Here is a 12,561-nt window from a genome sequence, read left to right as displayed (position 1 = left end):
CTTATTGCCGGTTTTCTTCTCAGACGAGTCTCACCTTCTTTTTGAGTCAAACTTGCCTTCAAACTTGCCTCAAACTTGCCTTCAAACTTGCCTTATTCCTAGCCAGAAATGTTCAAGGAATTGGAACGAAAAAAAAATCAAGGTGAAAAAAAAAAAAAAATTTCAAAGAAGAAGAGGAAGCTATTACTTTTCCATTACCATCATTGACACCACTTTCGTCACATCAGGCCTTTGTTTTCTTTCTGGATTGACTTTTGACATTGAGATAAGGAACCTCTTTTTCATTTTACTTTCTTTGAAACTTGTTTATCTGGCTTTATCTGGCTTTATCTGGCTTTATCTGGCTCTTTTTTGGTTTTTTTTGGTAGAAAATGCAGGCTCCAGTTGTTTATTTAAATACGTCTACACAGAGACAAACAGGACGACAAGCACAAGTTGCCAATATTACAGCTGCAAAAGCCGTTGCTGACATTGTGAGAACATGTTTGGGCCCCAAGGCGATGCTTAAGATGTTATTGGATCCAATGGGCGGAATTGTTTTAACAAATGACGGGCATGCTATATTGAGGGAAATCGATGTTTCACACCCAGCAGCAAAATCGATGATTGAGCTATCAAGAACTCAGGATGAAGAAGTAGGAGACGGTACAACAACGGTGATTATTTTAGCAGGAGAGATCTTGGCACAAACTTTCCCCTATATCGAAAAAAATATCCATCCAGTGATAATCATTAGAGCTCTTAAGCAAGCTTTGAAAGACGCTTTGGAAGTCATACACCAAGTTTCGAGAAGCGTTGATGTGAATGACGACAAAGCAATGATTAAGTTGATACAGGCTTCAATAGGCACCAAGTATATCAACAAGTGGTCTGAAAAGATGTGCCAGTTAAGTTTGAAGGCCGTAAGAATAGTTGCGATTAAGGATGGCGATTATAAGGAGATTGATGTCAAGAGATATGTTAGAATTGAGAAAATACCCGGCGGAGAATTGACCGAGTCAGAGGTATTGGATGGCATATTATTGAACAAGGACGTTGTGCATCCCAAGATGAAGAGATTTATCGAGAATCCAAGAATTATCTTGTTGGATTGCCCGTTAGAGTATAAGAAGGGGGAGTCGCAAACAAATATTGAGATCACTAAAGAAAGCGACTGGAATAGGATATTACAGATTGAAGAGGAGCAAGTGAAGGCCTTGTGCGACCAGATTTTAGAGTTTAAACCAGATTTGGTCATCACAGAGAAGGGGATCAGTGACTTGGCTCAACACTATCTTTTGAAAGGTGGAGTTTCCGCTTTGAGGAGGGTCAAAAAATCAGATAACAATAGAATTGCTAGAGCAACTGGAGCAACCATTGTTAATAGAGTTGAAGATTTGAAAGAATCTGATATTGGTTTGAAATGTGGTGAATTTAAAGTTGAGTTGATTGGAGATGAATATTTTTCCTACCTTTATAAATGTAAAGAGCCACAAGCATGTACAATCATTTTGAGAGGAGCATCAAAGGATATATTGAATGAGATTGAAAGAAACTTACACGACGCGATGGCTGTGACCAGAAATGTCATGTTTGAACCTTCCTTGAGTCCAGGTGGTGGTGCAACAGAAATGGCATGTAGTGTTAGATTATCAGAAAAGGCCAAAACAATCAAGGGCATTGAGCAATACCCATATCAAGCGGTTGCAGATGCATTTGAGGTGATTCCAAGAACCTTGATTCAAAACTGTGGAGGAAACCCAATTAAAGTATTATCTCAATTAAGAGCTAAACAAGCACAGGGACACTGCACATTTGGAATAGATGGAGATGATGGTAAGGTTGTGGATATGGAGGAGTATGGTATTTGGGAACCGGAGGTTATCAAACAGCAGTCTATCAAAACAGCTATAGAAAGTGCATGCTTATTGTTAAGGGTAGATGATATAGTCAGCGGAATTCGTCAAACACAGTAAGAAATAGCTTAAAGTATCTAAGTAGATTCAAGATTTTTAATCTATTTTCCTTTGTCTAGCAGCTATGAATTTTTCGGTTATCCGTCTAATCACAAAAGTGAACAATGCTGATGCTATAGCAATGGGTGGAAACAAATCTAGCAAAGTCCAAATCTTTCTTGGCTTGATTTGAGGAACAACGAGTTGAAGTTCTTTGTGCAAATCTTGTAAGCTTTTTGAATTATCAATCACAATATCACTTTTATAATTTCGCTCTTCATTTGACATTTGACTCTTGATTCTATTTTCGGCATCCTCGCGATTCAACTCCGGGTTCCTTTCTAAGAGCCTCTTGACTTGTGATTCAGCAGTAGTAGATACCGTAATGACTAGCCCACATACAAGATGAAGTTGAGACTCGAAAAGCAAGGGAACATCTAATATAACCACACTGCAAAGACTCAAATAGGCCTTCAAAATTTGCTTTGCAATTTCCCATTTCACAGCAGGATGAACAATTGAGTTCAAAATATTCAACTTGAGCTTATCACTAAACACAGCTTGTCCTAAAACCGCTCGGTTTAAGCTCATATCCTCCTCGTTTATCAAATGAGGAACATTTTTAAATGCATCGACTATTTTCTGATAAGCTGGTCTTCCTGGTAACACAACTTCCCTAGCTACTTGATCAGCATCAATAACAAACAAATTATACTTGTTCTTCAACTCTTTTGATACGGTGGATTTCCCACACGCTATCCCACCTGTAAGTCCAACGATAAGCATTAATCTTAGTTAATCTTACCTGGTACCAAGAACCGCGCGGTAGACTTGTCGACGTAACCTCTCGCTTCAATTCTTTTTTTCTTTCCCGCCAATATGACGAGACTTGTCGACACCATCGAGCAGAGAGACACTATCGAGCAGAGAGACACTATCGAGCAGAGAGACACTATTGAGCAGAGCGAGATAGTGAGTAGTCACCTAACTCTATGGGCTAACCTACCATTTATAGGCTAACATAGTTTATACTACTCTACTCTACTCTACTCTACTCTACTCACTAATCTACTCACTACTCTACTCACTACTCACTACTATCTCATTACTCTACACTTCTCTACACTACTCTGCTCTACACTACTCTGCTCTACACTACTCTGCTCTACACTACACTGCTCTACACTACACTGCTCTACACTACACTGCTCTACACTACACTGCTCTGCTCGATAGTGTTGCTCGATAGTGGAGCATTGACATCAACCGATACTGCCACATAAGTCTTGGAATTGCGAATTTGCAGTCACTGTAAAGTAGCTGAATGGAATTAGTAATAATGTTGGAACTAGTGTTAATAGGGTATTTTGCGGCATGGATAGCCAATAATAGCTTTACAGGATAGATAGCAACAATAGCTTTACAGTATAGATAGCCCTACAGTATAGATAGCTTTACAGTTGTGTTCAACAGCTCTACAGCTTATATTGCCCTACAGTATAAATAGCCCTACAATTGTATTTATTAGCTCTACAGACATTTCTACATTCGTCTCAGACATTTTTTCAGTTACTTCAGACATTTTCTCAGCTATTTTGAATATTCTGACATTGTTTCAGATATCCTGACAGTGTTTCAGATTTTGAGACAGCGTTTCAGATTTTGCGACAGCGTTTCAGATTTTGCGACAGCGTTTCAGATTTTGCGACAGCGTTTCAGATTTTGCGACAGCGTTTCAGATTTTGCGACAGCGTTTCAGATTTTGCGACAGCGTTTCAGATTTTGCGACAATGTTTCAGATTTTTTCGACAATGTTTCAGATTTTTTGACAGCGTTTCAGATTGTGTTTCAGATATTTTGACAGTGTTTCAGATTTTTCGACAGTTGTTTTCGACATTTCTATAATTATTTCAGACATTTCTCAGCTGTACCAGACATTTCTCAGTCGTTTTACCTACCTCTATGGGCTAACATAGTTTATACTACAATATTCAATAGAGAAATGCGAGATAGTCTCTACTCTACTCTATACACTATCTACTCTACCCTCTACTCAACTCTCTACTTTACAGTACACTACTCTACATTATCTCGCACTGCTCGATAGTATCGCTCGATAGTGTCAGTCGATAGTGACGCTCGATAGTGGAGCATTGACATCAACCGATACTGCGACAAAAGTCTTGAAATTACGAATTAATGTTTTGCAGTTGCTGTAAAGTAGCTGAATGGAATTAGTAATAGTGTTGGAACTCGTATTAATAAAGTGTTTAGCTCTACAGCGTATAAAGCTTCACAGTATAGATAACTCTACAGCGTATAAAGCTCCACAATATAGATAACTCTACAGCGTATAAAACTTTACAGTGCAATAGCCCTACGCTTGTATTAAATAGCTCTATAGTCGCAGTAGACATATCTACATTTATTCAGATAATTTTTTAGTTACTTCAGACATTTTTTCAGTTATTTCAGATATCCTGACAGTATTTCAGATTTTCGACAGCGTTTCAGATTTTCTCGACAATGTTTCAGATTTTTTGACAATGTTTCAGATTTTTCGACAGCGTTTCAGAATCTGTTTCAGATTTTTCGACAGTGTTTCAGATTTTTCGACAGTTGTTTTAGACATTTCTTTAATCATTTCAGACATTTCTCAGTTGTTCCGCACAATTCGAAGTTGTCCCAGACACTTTTCAGTCGTCTCACCTACCTCTGTGGGCTAGCATAGTTTATACTATTCTATTGAATAGAGAAAAGGGAGATAGTCTCTACTCTCTACTCTCCACTCTACTCACTACTCACTACTATCTCATTACACTACACTACACTACACTACACTACACTACACTACACTACACTACACTACACTACTCTCCTCTACACTACTCTCCTCTACACTATCTCGCTCTGCTCGATAGTGTTGCGACAAAAGTCTTGGAATTACGAATTATTGTTTTGCAGTTACTGTAAAGCAGCTGAATGGAATTGGTAATAGTGTTGGAGCTGGTATTAGTAGAGTGTTTATCTTTACAGCTTATATAGCTCTACAGTATAGATAGCCCTACAATTGTATTCAACATCTTTACAGTCGCAGTAGACATTTCTACATTTGTTCCAGACATTTTTTCAGTTACTTTAGACATTTTTGCAGTTATTTCTGATGTCCTGACAGTATTTCAAATATTCCGACAGTATTTCATATATACTGACAGCGTTTCAGATTTTTCGACAGTGTTTCAGGTTTTTCGACAGTGTTTCAGGTTTTTCGACAGTTCTCCCAGACATTTCTACAATTATTTCAGACATTTCTCAATTGTTTTAGACAATTCTCAGTTGTTCCAGATACTCTGACAGTGATTCAGACATTTCTACAATTGTATTCAAAAAGTGTCGTAAAAACTACCAAGTGTCATAACAAACTACCAAGTGCTGCTCCAGTACCTCGCTTTGGTCAATAGAGGAGGGCCTCTAACATTGACCTCTGTAACCCATCAGTGCTTCTCCACTAGCTTGCTTTGCTCGATGGTGTTGCTATTAAATGCTGCTCCACTAGCTTGCTTTGCTCAATGGTGGAGGGCCTTTGACATTGACCTCTGCAACCCATCAGTGCTGTTCCACTAGCTTGCTTTGCTCGATAGTGTTGCTATTAAGTGCCGTTCCACTAGCTCTCTTTGCTCAATGGTGAAGGGCCTCTAACATTGACCTCTGTAACCCATCAGTGCTTCTCCACTAGCTTGCTTTTCTCGATGGTGTTGCTATTAAGTGCTGTTCCACTAGCTCTCTTTGCTCTACAGTGTCTCCCATGGATCTTTTTTTTTTTCACCTCATCTCATCTCATCTCATCTCATCTCATCCCATTATTCTTTTTTTATTATTCAAAGATTTTAGGTGGATATTTTTGATGTCAAGAGTTAAGGATCCGTTAAAGGTGTTTATTTTGGGGGCTGGGTCTATTGGGTCATTGCTAGCTCATGATTTGAAGCAACAATTTGCAGGTAGTGGTGTTGTCAAGCCAATCTTTTTATTACGCTCATACGAGAATAGTAAAGAGAATAAGATTGTTAAGTTGAGACGACTTTATGACACAGCTGAGTTGACGAAGCTGGAGGTGGAGATTTCAGGAAGAACTGAAGCTGTGCTCGGCAACGAGACTATTGACAACTTGATCATAACCACGAAATCTTTCCAAACGGAAGTGGCTCTTCAGCCGTATATCAACCGACTAAGTTTAACTGCTAATATTCTAATACTACAGAATGGAATGGGCATGGCAGATCTGCTAATTGGCAAATTCTGGCAGAGTTCAACTCTTAAGCCTAATATCTTTGAGGCTATCACTACACATGGAGTATTCAAGGACCAACGAGGCATTGTCAATCATATATCAAGAGGCGTCATAAAAATTGGTCAACAACAACAACAACAACAACAACAACAAGAGCAGGCTGATGACTTGCCATTGCTTATCCGAGCTATACTTGAAACACCGAATTTGAATGCCGAGTACGTCCCCTATGAAGAATTCATCTTGTTGCAAATGGAGAAGTTGATAGTCAACTGTTGCATAAATCCACTTACTGCTCTATATAATGTCACAAACGGACATTTACTATTTGGAAAAGAAATCGTCCACATTTGGAGGTCAATAATTTGCGAATGTGTTGATATGTTTTGGTTAGAGTATCCTATACTAGAGAAGATACCTACAGCCAGGTCCTTTTTGAACCAAAATAGATTGTTAGACTCGGTCATTTCTGTTTGTCGACTTACAGGGTCAAATAGCTCCTCAATGAGACAAGACGTGAGGAGTTTAAGGAATACTGAAATTGGAAACATTAATGGGCATATTGCCTACTTGGGAAGAAAGCATGGGAAAGCAACATTTTCAAATTCTATGTTGACGAGCTTGGTTAAAAGCAAGTTGAGTATTGATCGTGGTATTGAGAAAGCTGCCGCAGAGTCAATCATTGATCGAGCGTCATAAATTCATTTTCACTTCATTTTCACTTGACTCGACTTGACTTCATTTTCACTTGCCTTGACTTGACTTGACTTGACTTCATTTTCACTTGCCTTAACTTCACTTCATTTATTCCTTTTGTTTTTTTTATTTTTATTTGCTATTCCAATTCATCAAGTAGAGGTCTTGCCAATTTCAACTGATCTTTATATAGAGATCCAATAGCTCGCATTCTCAGCTGTTTAACGACATCTGTATCATTCGCATATAGTAAATATTGATGATTCTCTGCCTCGTGAATGACTTTTCGTAAAATTTCCACAAGAATAAGATTTGAGTAAGTCTTAAATACTGTATTATCTATCTTCCCATTGAGGAAACTTGTTAGTCTTTGAGACTCCTGGGGATTTTGTTCTTGTAAAACAGCTAGTCCAACTTCGGTCCTGAACGACAATCCCTCATTGTTCAAAGTGAAATTACCATAATAATCATTCTCCTTCAAATATTCAATCTGTTGTTTAGCCAATAAGGGCAAAATGTATGACGATATGTCAAGATCGTTCCACTTGTTCTCTGCCACGGTAAATCCGTACTCAGTCAATAGGAAATCATTCGAATGGGGACCATAACTCAAGTATAGTTGATCTTCAGTAGTGTACGCCGTAGTTGTTGTAATTTGAAACCCCTTGCCGTCGATTTTCAAAGTACAATGGTCGTCACATGAATGATTGATAAAGTCAATATATGGTGCCATTGTGAAATTATCCAGTTTATCATGGTGATGACTAGTGGAGAGGTCCATGTATAAACAACGTGAATTGATACAAAGCCAGGATAAAAGAAGGTCATCCTTGACCAAAACAGCGGATACGTCTATTCCTTTTGATTCAAACAAGTTTACCACTTTCTCATAATCGTGTTCAAATCTCTTCTCCACATTTGCATTTAATTTTTGGGCGGTTTCTGGAAGGAGAGATTTCAATTCATTGTTGTAGACCAAAGGCATCAATTCAAAATCACGCATAGTTGGTAACATATCAATAAACGGCTTCCAGTATGAGCATGGTCTCTTTTTTTCCAAAGTCAAATACATCGACAACAATTGGAACGATGATAGTTGTAGCAAATCTTCCTTTGTGAATAACTTGTAAATATCTGTGTATTCGTCCTCGTGCACTTCAAATGGCACATATACATGTTTATCCAATTCCATCTTGTTGAACTTGGAAATGTGGTTCAACACGGTGGTAAAGTTTAATAGGAAAGCATGAGGGATGTTGATTATTAATTCCTGTTTGCTGATATCGGATGTTGCATAAATACCTCTGCCTGAACCTTTCACGTCTTTAACAGTAATCTTGGGCGAGATATAAGAATGACTAGACGGTTTCCGATCATCCTCTGTACATCTAATCCACTCAAGTAGAGTCAAGAGCTTTTGTTGGAAATCTTGCATTAAAGTAAAACTCATCTCATCTCATCTCATCTCATCTCAACTTTTTTTTAAAAAAAAATCTGTTGGAAAGGATATACCAGAAAGATGCTACAAAGTCTATGTAGGAAGTCAGTTAAACAAAGTAGAAAACACCAGGCTATCATCTGAGTCAGATGCACAGTGATCAAGTTCCTTGACACTATCGAGCAAAGCTCCACTATCAAGCAGAGCCCCACTATCTAGCACTATCGAGCAGAGCTCCACTATCAAGCAGAGCTCCACTATCGAGCAGAGCTCCACTATCTAGCACTATCGAGCAGAGCTCCACTATCTAGCACTATCGAGCAGAGCTCCACTATTTAGCACTATCTCTGCTCGATAGTGGAGCAACACTTGGTACCTTGTAACGATAATACTAAGGGTGCAATCAAATCCGTCCCCCCCGGTCCAACCAATTTGAGCGTCATTAGTCAGTGTGCTCCACTATCTCGCTCTGCTCGATAGTGGAGCTCTGCTCGATAGTGGATCATTGCTCGATAGTGGATCATTGTCAGTGACACTCCTATCTTTATATATGTTGTTAATTTTTCTCCTTCATTCCTTCTCAAAACATATTCAAGGTTAATGTGTTTGCAATGGTGTTGCTGTCAACAGCGTCTTTAAACTCTTCAAAGTTCAATTTCCCATCTCCATCCTTATCTGCCTCCATCATAGTCTTATCAACGATTTGCTGCAACTCTTCGTCTTGTAGATTCTTACCAACCATCATTTTCATCACGATGAATAGCTCGCCATTTCCAATATAGCCATCTCTATCAATATCGTATATACTAAATGCAAATTTCAATTTTTCTACATTTGAGGATTTCCCGCTGAATGCAGAGAGCCCCATTATGAACTCTTGGAAATCAATTTGCTCATCTCCATCCTTATCAAAAACGTCCATCAATCTCGCAGCTAAGGGGTTCGACGAAATCCCCGGTATAGATAAAAATTCATTCCGATCAATCTCACCAGAACCATCCTTATCTAGTTTCATAAACCTTTTCCTCAACCGGTCTATTTCCTCAGAACTAAAATTTGTATCTTCCATAAAGTCATTAAGCAAACTAGATGACGCACCCATTACCGAAACAAACAACCTAACAAGAGAGATAGAAGAGGCCAACTATAGATGAATAAAGGTTAAATTCCTTTGATAATGGGGGGGAAGGGTTTCTCCTTTCAATACGAAAATCGTTTTTTAAGTGAAAAATTGGGAAAAGGTCGTGTATATGGTGACACTGTTATAGCTGCAAAATGAAAAAAAGGGTTGCAATTGGTTCACACACGACTTTAGGAGTCTAGAGCCACTAGACGAGTGAAACGAGTCTAGTTGATAGGAAGGATGTAGACTATCGATAGACTACCGAGCAGAGCGAGATAGTCTGAGACCTGGCGAGTGAAACGAGTCTAGTTGATAGCAAGGAGGTATACTATCGATAGAGAGTAGATAGAGATAGTCTATCTATAGAGAGCTAATAGAGAGTAGACAGAGATTGTCTATTTATAGAGAGTTAATAGAGAGTAGATAGAGACTAGGCGAGTGAAACCCGTGTGTATCGACACTATCTCGCTTCGCTCGATAGTGGGGCACACTGACTAGCTTATTACAACACTATCAAGCAGAGCGAGATGAAACGAGTCTAGCCGATGGAGAAAGAGTGTAGCCGAAGGAAAAAGAGTGTAGTAGAAGGAGAAAGAGAGAGACTAGACTAAGTGAAACGAGTGGAGCATACTAGCTGCCACCGACACAATTGACACCATCTCGCTCTGCTCGATAGTGGTGTGTAGATAGAGAGAGACTAGTCGACAGAGTCTAGATAAATTAAAGAGTGTAGAGTAGATTAAAGAGTGTAAAGTATAGAAATGAGAGAGTGCAGCTAGTCGATAGTGACACTAGTCAATGGTGCATCGAGGGCAGGATAGTGTCGCTAATAAGTGCTGCTCCACTATCTCGCTCTGCTCGATAGTGTCGATAGTGGTGCTACAAAACGCTGCTACCCTATCTCGCTCTGCTCGATAGTGTCGATAGTGTCGATAGAGTCGGTGACAACTAGTGTGCTCCACTATCTCGCTCCGCTCGATAGTGTCGTTGATAGAGTGTAGAAAAAGAGAGTAGATATAAAGAGAAGATAGACAGAGAGAGTAGATAGAAAAGAGTAAATAGAGAGAAAGTAGAAAGAAACTAGTTGAAAGAGAAAGAGACTAGTCGATAGTGTGTGTATAGAGAGAGTGTAGTATATAGAGAGTAAACCAGTATTGTTTTCTCGCCTTGCTCGATAGTATGTAGAGAAAAGAGAGAGTAGAGATATACTATCAAGCAAAGCGAGATAGTCGATAGAAAGAGTATAGAGAAAGACGACACTAGGGACCGAAGCGAGCTAGTGGAGTAGCACTTAGTAGATACTAGGGAGAGAAGCGAGCTAGTGGAGTAGCACTTAGTAGACACTAGGGACAGAAGCGAGCTAGTGGAGTAGCACTTAGTAGACACTAGGGACAGAAGCGAGCTAGTGGAGTAGCACTTAGTAGATACTAGGGAGAGAAAGAGGCACTAGACTCGTTTCACTCGTCTAGTCCATAGAGTGTAGGTGTTTATTTGATAGCAGAGCAACAGTTAGTGTTGCTCGATAGTTGGTCTATAGTTGGTCAGTGTTGCTCCACTAGGTCGCTTCGTTCCCTAGTGTCGACTAGTGTCGATTTACAAAATATTACATTCATTCATTCAAGCTCTAGCTACTTATTTAGAAGTGTCAAGAACATATCTTCCCAAGATCTTACCTTCTTCCATTAATTTGAAAACTTCAGGTAATTCACTAAGACCAACAATCTTAATAGGACACTTGATCAAACCTCTAGCGAAAAAGTCCAAAGCTTCAGCGGTATCTTTTCTGTTACCAACATATGAACCTCTGATTTGAACTGATTTGACAACCGACTCAAAAACTGGGGCGGTGACTTTGGAGCCGGCTGGTAAACCAACCAAAACAACAACACCTAATGGTCTAACGTATTCAACAGATTGGTCAATAGCCTTTTCTGAAACAGAAACATTGATAACACCATGTGGACCACCATTGGTTGCCTTTTTAACAGCTGAAACAATATCCTTTTCCTGGGTAAAGTCAATGTATACTTCAGCACCCAATTTCTTAACAAACTCACCCTTGTCTGCACCACCATCAATTCCAACAACTCTGTAACCCATGGCATTGGCATATTGAATGGCTAAAGAACCTAAACCACCAGCAGCACCGGAAATACATACCCATTCACCGGCTTTAAGGTCAGCGGTTTTCAAAGCCTTGTAAACGGTAACACCGGCACATAATATAGGAGCAGCTTCAGACAAGTTGGCCTCCTTTGGAATTTTAGCGGCTTGAACTGCATCAGCGGTAGCATATTGTTGGAAAGAACCATCGTGAGTGTAACCAGATAAGTCAGCTTCAGGACAGTTTGGTTCAGCACCTTGTTCACAGTATTCACAGTTCATACATGAACCATTCAACCACTTGATACCAGCATAGTCACCAATTTTCCATCCCTTGACATTGTCACCCATAGCAACAACAACACCAGCACCTTCGTGACCACCTACAAGTGGCAATTTGGTGTCCAATGGCCAGTCACCTTTCCAAGCATGTAAATCAGTATGGCACACACCCGAGTATTTAACATGAATCAATAATTCAGTTGATTTAGGGGTTGGTACTGGGATATCCTTAAATTCTAATGGACCACCATTCTTTTCAAAGACAACAGCTTTTTGGGTTTTTGGGATAGAAGAAGACATTACTAAGTTTCTATTAATGTTAATTACTTGTAAACGATAAAGACTACATGAAAAATTCAAGTGTTTTCGAAGAAGTTTTATACTCTTTATATAAGATCCCAAATTAAAATACATTTTTTTGTATCTATAAATTTTTCAAAAAATGCCATAAATAATACCTCTAAAGAAGAAATAAAAGAAATGCCACCTAGATTTGATAATGTATGATCTATTTGTGGGGGCGGCGGGTAGGGCCGAGTGTGATCCATTTACCTTGTTTTTTTCTTTCTTTTAAACGAAACAGTTAAGAAAAGTTGGGAGAATATGTAGTAGTATAAAGGGGTGAGGAGGAGGAAGGAAGAATGACTCCGCTAGTTTTGATAGTTTTATGGAATTTGAGGATATTGTTTGCTCTGTA

General features: G+C 39.1%; 5 protein-coding genes across 5 annotated transcripts; 2 read left to right on the top strand and 3 right to left on the bottom strand. All coding sequences in view use genetic code 12, as the record gives it.

The window, feature by feature from the left end:
• Window positions 1-371: 371 nt before the first annotated feature.
• On the top strand, window positions 372-1,955 carry CCT3 (chaperonin-containing T-complex subunit; the record flags this gene model as incomplete). Its single annotated transcript, XM_049323666.1, has 1 exon — window positions 372-1,955. One exon carries the CDS (start codon window positions 372-374, stop codon window positions 1,953-1,955), a length of 1,584 nt encoding a protein of 527 aa, XP_049180479.1.
• Window positions 1,956-1,991: 36 nt separating this feature from the next.
• KGF56_002436 (putative dephospho-CoA kinase) lies at window positions 1,992-2,720 on the bottom strand (the record flags this gene model as incomplete). Its single annotated transcript, XM_049323665.1, has 1 exon — window positions 1,992-2,720. The coding sequence occupies one exon, from the start codon at window positions 2,718-2,720 to the stop codon at window positions 1,992-1,994; it is 729 nt and encodes a 242-aa protein (XP_049180478.1).
• A 3,118-nt stretch (window positions 2,721-5,838) lies between these two features.
• On the top strand, window positions 5,839-6,921 carry KGF56_002435 (2-dehydropantoate 2-reductase; the record flags this gene model as incomplete). The annotated part of the gene is made up of 1 exon (XM_049323664.1): window positions 5,839-6,921. One exon carries the CDS (start codon window positions 5,839-5,841, stop codon window positions 6,919-6,921), a length of 1,083 nt encoding a protein of 360 aa, XP_049180477.1.
• Window positions 6,922-7,057: 136 nt separating this feature from the next.
• On the bottom strand, window positions 7,058-9,425 carry KGF56_002434 (protein-lysine N-methyltransferase; the record flags this gene model as incomplete). The annotated part of the gene is made up of 2 exons (XM_049323663.1): window positions 7,058-8,276; window positions 8,944-9,425. The coding sequence occupies 2 exons, from the start codon at window positions 9,423-9,425 to the stop codon at window positions 7,058-7,060; spliced, it is 1,701 nt and encodes a 566-aa protein (XP_049180476.1).
• Window positions 9,426-11,111: 1,686 nt separating this feature from the next.
• On the bottom strand, window positions 11,112-12,164 carry ADH1 (Adh1p; the record flags this gene model as incomplete). Its single annotated transcript, XM_049323661.1, has 1 exon — window positions 11,112-12,164. One exon carries the CDS (start codon window positions 12,162-12,164, stop codon window positions 11,112-11,114), a length of 1,053 nt encoding a protein of 350 aa, XP_049180475.1.
• Window positions 12,165-12,561: the final 397 nt, after the last annotated feature.

This window comes from Candida oxycetoniae (assembly GCF_023343755.2).
Source record: "Candida oxycetoniae strain CBS 10844 chromosome Unknown scaffold52, whole genome shotgun sequence".
NCBI lineage: Eukaryota > Fungi > Ascomycota > Pichiomycetes > Serinales > Debaryomycetaceae > Lodderomyces > Lodderomyces oxycetoniae.
This window is presented reverse-complemented; position numbering and strand designations above follow the sequence as displayed.